Raw genomic sequence first — 8,934 nt, 5'->3', positions numbered from 1 at the left:
GCCAAATCTTCACCTTGTTGGTCTAGGATCAGACTTCCTTAACAGGACTCCCATAGCACAAGAAATAAAAGCTAGAATCAACCACTGGGATAGATTCAAACTAAAAAGCTTTCTCTCAGCAAAGGAAACTATCAGCAATGTGAAGAAAGAGCCTACAGAGTGGGAGAAAATCTTTGTCAATCATACTTCAGATAGAGCACTAATCTCCAGAATCTATAAAGAACTCAAGGAGCAGTGTGAAGAAGAAGAGGAGCAGTGTGAAGAAGAAGAGGCGAGAACGACCCCCGGACCGACCAAAGCCGTGCGCCGCTGCATCCCCCCGTCCAGCGCCTGCGTCCCACCGCCGTCGCCACCATGCCCAAGAGAAAGGCTGAAGGGGATGCTAAAGGAGATAAAGCCAAGGTGAAGGACGAACCACAGAGAAGATCAGCAAGGTTGTCTGCTAAACCTGCTCCTCCAAAGCCAGAGCCCAAGCCTAAAAAGGCCCCTGCAAAGAAGGGAGAGAAGGTACCCAAAGGGAAAAAGGGAAAAGCCGACGCTGGCAAGGATGGGAATAACCCTGCAGAAAATGGAGATGCCAAAACAGACCAGGCACAGAAAGCTGAAGGTGCTGGAGATGCCAAGTGAAGTGTGTGCATTTTTGATAACTGTGTACTTCTGGTGACTGTACAGTTTGAAATACTATTTTTTATCAAGTTTTATAAAAATGCAGAATTTTGTTTTACTTTTTTTTCTTTTCTTTTTTTTTTTTCCTTTTTTTTCTTTTTTTCTTTTTTTTTTTAAAGCTATGTTGTTAGCACACAGAACACTTCATTATTGTTTTCAGGGGAAGGTGCATACGTCACTAGTAGAATGTCTCCAAAGCTGGATTGCTGTGGGGGAAAACACCTTCCCCTGCTAGTTTTGAGAGACTTCCTCTTGGCTGCCAAGAGGAGGGATTCCCTGATGTTGGCACACATAGCCACCTTGGCACAAACGCCTTGTGGTATGGAAAAACTCAAATTCATCTTATGTCCTCTTCTCCCTCTCTGCCATCGGCATAGACTTAACTCCCCTACACTCAGACCTGTTGGGACCTGTCTCCCAACAATTGGTTTCACCAGTGTGTCGGCAATCTGGACTTCCCAGTGACATTGAGATATTGTCCCTCAGAAGAGCAACAGTTCCTTTTCTAGATTGTGGATCTTCAGATTAATAATTTTTGCCATTTTCATTTCATTTCTTGAAAGTCAGGGTCGGCATGTGAAAAGTTGTTAAACAACATGCTAAATGTGAAATGTCAACCCTCACTCTAAACTTTCCCTATTCAGAGCATCAAATGAAGATTTCATTGGGTTTTATAGTGGCTTTCTGATTTTGGTAGTCAATCAAAGAAGGGAGTTTGAAAGTTGTTGTATACTGTTAACGACTGTCTGCCCATGTCCTGCCTGAAATACCATGATTGTTTATGAAAAGTATCTTTAATAAAGCTGGATACAGTTTGGCTTGGAATGCTGCCTCTGATCTTTTTCCACCATGGGGAACCTGGCTTCTCCAAGTCTCTTTGAGACTGGATGCATTCTGGTGTGAGGTGTAGAGGTTCCATTTATTGTCCTGTATCTTTCATGGCTCTGTCTCCAAAACACAGTGTAGGTGGAGTTGAAGGATCCCAGGAGTAGATTTGAGAGGCTGTAGGTAAAGTGGTTTCTGTCACAAGATCATGTAGCAAGCAGTCCCTGAAGTGTTTTTGCATGGTCTTTTGGTGGTTTTAAGGTTTGGCCTGGTAGCTGATAGCCAGGATTCTCTACTTCATCTACATGATGACCTAAAATTTTCAAATTAGAAAATGCTGTAGGCTTGTCAGATGTACCCATTGTTGTAGAAGGCTGGTGACACTTTGCTCCTAAGGTGGTCTGCAAGAAAGATATTAATAGGGGATTTTGGAGAATCCCCAGAGAACTTCCTTTAGCAAAGTGGCAAGAATTGTTTGAGTATAGAACTTTTAATAAATTAATGATTGTGATTTGAGTTTGTTTTCAGACCATCTGGTTATATATCTCAGGAGAGTAAAATTGGAGACTGAACAAAATCGACTCTTTGGTCAGAAAAGTAGAGTTACCAGTTAAGCTTCTTGATGAAGGTTTGTGTCTTAGTTGAGACAACTTTGTGGTGTGTTAATATCTATTCTGGGGATGAGGAAAAAGACTAGAAAATTTACGGTTGTTTGTATATCTAATAAGCAGTGGAGTCGGGTTTTAAACACCCATCTTTACCTGTCAAAAGTCATTGACACTTAGGCTTGGGGGCACTGGGTAAAATACCATTTTACCCAGTCACTTAGGCTGCTTTCAGTTTTACTGTTGCTGAAATATTAGGCTGTACATGCTTAATTCTTACTCAAAAAGTTATCTTCCAGAATGGAAACAGTCATAGATGTCTTAAAGTAGTTAGGTACAGAAGGTTGATTTTAGAACAAAAGTTCCAGAACTTTAAAAAGCCATTATTGGGATTCTTTATCAATATTCATTCAGAATAATGAAATGCTGAGCTATGGACTGTGCTAGAAGTTCTACCATGTGGTCTGGTTTAATTTTTTGGCCAGTCCTCTGAGATGTGGGTATTAAACCTATTTTGTAGCTCAGTTATAAAGTAACTGGCCAAGGACATTTCTTGGTAGTGTTGTTTTTACTTCTGTTCATTGGTCTTCTTTTGTGTTGCCAAAAACTTACATGATGAGCTTGAATGGTTCATTTTCCTTCCTGGAAAGTATTCACTGATTGACTAACTTCGGACTGTAAAAAGTCTCGGACTCACCAGTTACCTGCTTTAGGACCCTGAGTGCTTAAAGTGGAGGAGAATATATCTCCTAAAGCAAGAAGCTCTGAAGTAGGGTGGCCTTCTGCACTGCTGCCTTTGGCATGTCGTCTAGCTACCTGGCTTCCCAAGTTGAGTGCTTATAGCATGAGATACCAGTGTCCAGAAGCAAAGAGGAGGACTCTTGGTTTATTTTGAGAATAATGAAAGCTGGCCATGTTGGCACACACCCATAATCTTGGCAAGTCAGGAGACTGAGGCAGGAGGATCTCAAAGTTCAAGGCCAGCCTGGAAAACACCAGATCTTGTCTGATAAATAGGGCTGGAGATGTAGTTCAATGGTACAGTGCCTCTGGGTTCAGTTCCCAGCACTGGGAAGGAAAAAAAAGATCTTTGCCAGAAAACTTCACAGCCTGTTTTCATCGGTTATTCAGCCTGCCTACTAGTATTAACAAGGAAAGGAATCACAGAACCTGTTTGTTGAGACCAATCAGGATCATACGCATTAAATAGGGGCAAGGTAGATGATCGTGGAAGAACTGTGAGATGACAAACTTACCCAAATTTTGTGTCTAAGTCTGACCTCATGTGACTCTGTTGCAGCATTTAGCACTATTGTGCATAACCTCCCTCTGACGGAGAATACACACACCATAAACGTCACCATTCTAAAGTACAATTCAGTGGATTTTAGTGTATTCACCATGTTGGACAACAGTCTGCTGTCTGTAGGACATTTTCACCATCCCCTGAAAAAGCCTTATAATTCCCTATTCCCTCCTCCCCGACCCTAGCCAGTCACTAATCTCTGTGTCTATTGATTTGCCTATCCTGGACATTTGTTCTAAATGGAATCATCTTTTTTTTTTTTTTAAACAGTTTCACTTGGTATGATGTTTTCAAGGTCCATCTGTCCACCTTGTGGCATGAAATTCATTGGTTGTCTGTTGGGTGGATAAGCCACATTTTGTTTACTCGTCAGTGGATGGACCGGACCTTTTGACTGTGACTATCATGTGCAAGTTCTGTGTGAAGGTCTTCAATTCCTTTGTGCACCTACCCAGGGGTGGGACTGCTGGCTCGTGTGGTAGTCGGCTTTGAGAAACTGCCAGATGTCAGTAGCTGCACCGTTCACGTTTCCACCAGCAGTTTATGAGGGTTTCAGTTTCTTCGCATCTTCGGCACCACTTTTTTTTTTTTTTTTCTGGTAGGCATCCTAGTGCGTGTGAAGTGGTATTTCTTTTGTGACTGTGATTTGCATTTCCCTAGTGACTAGGATGTTGAGCATTGTTTCATATTTGTTGGCCATTTGTGTATCTTTCTAAAAAATGTATTGAGCTCTTTTTCCCATCTTTAAATTGGTTTGTGTTTTTATTGTGGAAGTGTAACAATTTACATATTCTGGAAATTACATCTTTACATGGTTTGTAAATATCTCCATTCTGTGGGTTGTTGGGTTGTTTTCATTTTACTTGAACAAAAGTATTTATTGGGGGGCCCTACTGGGGATTGAACCAGGGGTGCTGCCACTGAGCTATACTCCTGGCCTTTTTTTTTTAAGAGATAATGTCTCGCTAAGTTGTCAAAGCTGGCCTCGAACTTCTGATCCTCCTCCCTCATCCTTCCTAGTAGCTGGGATTACAGGCACATGTCACTAAACAGCATTTTGAGGTTTTCAAGGTTGTTTTTCCACTGCTAGGGATCAAACCTAGGACCACGTGCATGCTAGGCAAGAGCTCTACCTCTGAGCTGCAACTCAGGGTGAAGTAGGAGTCCAGACCTTCTGATTTTAAACTTATAGACTGCTTTGGGCCTTCCAGCTTGCAAGACATCCTTCCTTCAATCCCTTTGGAATCCCCTCTTGAGTTTTTCCCTGTGAGATCATTCAGTGATGCACATTTTCATCTCTTACCCCATCTCTCTATTTCACCAACCTCCTATGCAGTCTCACCCAGACAAATCCCAGGCACCCCAACTTCAGTATGACCAAAATGCAACTCACTTTGCTCTTCACATTACCTCTCTGCTTTCCTTAGATCTGATAGAAGCATGACCACTAAGGCTGGGATGTAAAGCCAATCACCACCCATTCCATTGCTTAAGAACTCTTGAAAGTAGAAAAAAGCCAGTCGTGGTTGTGCAAGCATGTAATCCCAGTGAAGCTGAGGCCTGAAGCTCCCAAGTTAAAGGCTGGCTTCAGCAACTTCCTGAGACTCTTGTCTCCAAAAAGGACTGGAGATGTAGCACAGTGGTAGAGCATCCCCACGTTCAGTCCCCAGTACCACGGGGGAGAAAATCTGAAAGTGACCCCAAATTGTTCTACTTCAATCATAGCACATTTCTACTGGGTGTACAAGTCATGGTGACTTGACTAAAAATTTAGGGGTTTTCTTGTCATGGGAAATTTGAAATATTTGCCAAAGTAGAATGTAATGACCCCCTGTGTACACATCACGTGACTCCAGCAGTTAGCAACTGGAGCCAGTCTTGTTTAACTTAAACTACTACTGTCCCCGCTAGCATAACCTAGCATAGATTTGTAAATATTTCAGTATATATCTAAAGAATGTGGACTTCTAACATCACAATACCATTATACCAAAAATAATTAACATTGATTCCTTAATAATATTAAATACCTAAGTTCTGAAATTTCTAATTGTTTTTTTGAATTGGGATCCAGACATTGTGATTAGTTTGCAAATCTCTTCAATCTCGGCACATGGGTTCCCTCTACATCTGTTTCCCACAATGTGGATTTTTCTGATTATGTCCCCATGGTGTCATCTCTAACAGGTTTCTGTGTTCTTTGTATATCATTTCATTAGGAATCAATTTACAGATAAGGTTGGATTCAGATTTTGTAACAAACTTCATAGTTTGTGCTTTCATCCATAACTGGTCTCTGTGCTACAGCATTGAAGCTCAATGCCTGAATCCATTTAGTAACTAAGGGTTGTAAAATGGTGATAATACAATTCTGGAATAACTCTATAAAAAAACTTTTCACTTCACTTCTCTGTTCTTTGATTACCCAGTCATGATTACAGGTCGTGCTGGAAAAAGGATAAATGCCCAAATCTTATGCCAGCCAGTTTTGCTCACTTTCAAAATGAGTTGGTAGAGCTGACGATACAGCCTCTTCTGGAGAGCGTTCGCCTAGCATGCAAAAGGACCGCGGTTCGAATCCCAGGCCGCTCAATGAGAACGGAAAAAAAAAAAAAACGCCCAAAATGAGTTGGTTTATTCACACTCGAAACGTGACTTAGTAGGTGGACATTAAGTATATTTAGTGCCATGATTATTATATATTCCATGGCCCAAGGTGGAACACTTGCCTACCATGTTCAGGGCCCTGGGTTTGATAGCACTGCCAAAAAGTAAAAATAAAAAATGAAAAAAAATAAAAATAAAAATAAAAAAAAATAAAGAACTCAAAAAACTCTACTCCAAAAATACAAATAATCCAGTCGACAAATGGGCTAAGGAAATGAATAGACACTTTACAGAAGAAGCTCTACAAGCAATCAATAAACATATGGAAAAATGTTCAACATCTCTAATAATAAGAGAAATGCAAATCAAAACCACCCTAAGATTCCATCTCACCCCAATTAGAATGGCGATTATCAAGAATACAAGCAACAACAGGTGTTGGCGAGGATGTGGGGAGAAAGGTACACTCATACATTGCTGGTGGGACTGCAAATTAATGCAGCCACTCTGGAAAGCAGTGTGGAAATTCCTTAGAAAACTTGGAATGGACCCGCCATTTGACCCAGCTATCCCACTCCTTGGCCTATACCCAAAGGACTTAAAATCAGCATACTACAGAGATACAGCCACATCAATGTTCATAGCTGCTCAATTCACAATAGCCAGACTGTGGAACCAACCTAGATGTCCTTCAATTGATGAATGGATAAAGAAACTGTGGTATATATATACAATGGAATATTACTCAGCCATGAAGAATGATAAAATTATGGCATTTGCAGGCAAATGGATGAAATTGGAGAATATCATGCTAAGTGAGATAAGCCAATCTCAAAAATCCAAAGGACAAATGATATCACTAATAAGTGGATGATGACACATAATGGGGGGGAGGGAAGGGTTAGTGTTAGGGTTAGAGTTAGGGTTAGGGAGGGGGGCAAGTATGGAGGAAGGAAGCACTGTATAGAGGGAAAAGAGGGGTGGGAGGGGTGGGGGGAAGAGAAAAAATAACAGAATGAATCAAACAACATTACTCTATGTAAATTTTTGATTACAGAAATGGTATGCCTTTACTCCATGTACAAACAGAGAAACAACATGTATCCCATTTGTTTACAATAAAGTAAAAAAAATTAAAAAATATAAAATGAATCAAAATAAATAAATTTTTAAAAAGTGTAATAAAAAAATAAAATAAAATAAGAAAGGAAAAAAAACAATATAATATCACTCAGCTATAAAGAGGAATGAAATTATGGCATTTGCTCATAAATTGATGGAACTGGAAAATATCATGCTAAATGAAATAAGCCAGTCCCAAAAAAAACAAAGGTCAAACGTTTTTATATGTGGATGCTAACCCATAACAAAGGAGGGTAGGAAGGGGAAAAATAGAAATCCATTAGATTAGACAAATGGGAACAAAGGGAAGGAAGAGGGGAGGGGAAAAGGAAAGACAGTAGAATGATTGAACATAACTTTCCTATGCTAATATATGAATACACAACCAGTGTAACTCCACATCATGTTCAACCACAAGAATGTGATCAAAAGTATAAAGGGTTGCACCCCATGTATGTATAATATGTTAAAATACACCCTACTGTCATTTGTATCTAAAAACAATTTTAAAAAGAAAGTATCCCCTATACCCTTTTCCCATCCCTTCTAATAAATTCATGCTTTTTGGCTAGCATGAGGCTGGGGAGTACATCATGCCCTGTGCTGCCCAGACTAGGGAACAATACAGTCAGGATGGCTAAAGGTGACCCCAAGAAACCAAAGGGCAAGATGTCTGCTTATGCCTTCTTTGTGCAGACTTGCAGGGAAGAACATAAGAAGAAAAATCCAGAAGTCCCTGTCAATTTTGCAGAATTTTCCAAGAAGTGCTCTGAGAGGTGGAAGACAATGCTGGGAAAGAGAAATCTAAATTTAATGAAATGGTAAAGGCAGATAAAGTGCGCTATGGTAGGGAAATGAAGGATTATGGACAAGCTAAGGGAGGCAAGAAGAAAAACGACCCTAATGCCCCACAAAGACCACCCTTTGGATTCTTCCTGTTCTGTTCGGAATTCTGCCCCAAGATCACATCCACAAATCCTGGTATCTCCATTGGAGATGTGACCAAAAAGCTGGGCGAGATGTGGAATCACTTAAGTGACAGTGAAAAGCAGCCATACATCCCTAAGGTTGCAAAGCTGAATGAGAAATAGGGGATGTTGCTGACTATAAGTCTAAAGGACAGTTTGATGGTGCAAAAGGTCCTGCTAAAGTTGCCCGGAAAAAGGTGGAAGAGGAAGATGAAGAAGAGGAGGAGGAAGAAGAGGAAGAAGAAGAGGAGGAGGATGAATAAAAACTTTATCCGTCTCCTTGCGAATACCTTAGAGTAGAGGAGCGCTGTGATTAACACATGTCATTTGAGACGTGTCTGTTTCTCTCATTAGGTTCAGTTATAGAATTTGATCACGATCATATTGTAGTCTCTCAAAGTGCTCTAGAAATTGTCAGTGGTTTACATGAAGTGGCCTTGGATGTCCAGAGCACCCTGAAACTGTACCAAAGTTGTACATATTTCCAAACAAAATGAAAAGGCACTCTCATATTCTCCTCACTCTGTGCACTTTGCTGTTGGTGTGACAACACGTTTGAAGATGTTTCTGGCATTTTTTTTTTTAATTTGTAAGTTGGTGTTAACTATATGGTTATTGGCTAGAAATCCTCAGTTATTGACTGGACGTATCTAAAGTCTGTAAAAAGAACAAAACAACCAAGAAAAACTCTTGATGCTCCTTGCTGGCATTAAGGCTGTGGGGGAAGATGCCTTTTGGAGGGGCCACAGTCAGCGCATGCACTGTGAGGCTGGACCTGTTGACACTGCGGTGGGCATCCATTTAGCTTCAGGTTGTCTTGTTTTTGTATACAGTG

The 8,934-nt window shown here is 40.6% G+C and overlaps 1 protein-coding gene and 1 pseudogene across 2 annotated transcripts; both read left to right on the top strand.

Moving 5' to 3' along the window:
• The first annotated feature begins 254 nt into the window (after nucleotides 1–254).
• On the top strand, nucleotides 255–2,780 carry LOC306654174 (non-histone chromosomal protein HMG-17). The gene has a single exon (XM_079127483.1). It carries the CDS (start codon nucleotides 355–357, stop codon nucleotides 625–627), a length of 273 nt encoding a protein of 90 aa, XP_078983609.1. The 5' UTR covers nucleotides 255–354; the 3' UTR covers nucleotides 628–2,780.
• Nucleotides 2,781–7,742: 4,962 nt separating this feature from the next.
• Nucleotides 7,743–8,569, top strand: LOC306655565 (high mobility group protein B3-like; annotated as a pseudogene). Its single transcript has one exon. The product of its transcript is annotated as a high mobility group protein B3-like (transcript).
• The last annotated feature ends 365 nt before the right edge of the window (nucleotides 8,570–8,934 follow it).

Source organism: Sciurus vulgaris, assembly GCF_902686455.1.
Source record: "Sciurus vulgaris genome assembly, chromosome: 2".
Taxonomy (NCBI): domain Eukaryota; kingdom Metazoa; phylum Chordata; class Mammalia; order Rodentia; family Sciuridae; genus Sciurus; species Sciurus vulgaris.
This window is presented reverse-complemented; position numbering and strand designations above follow the sequence as displayed.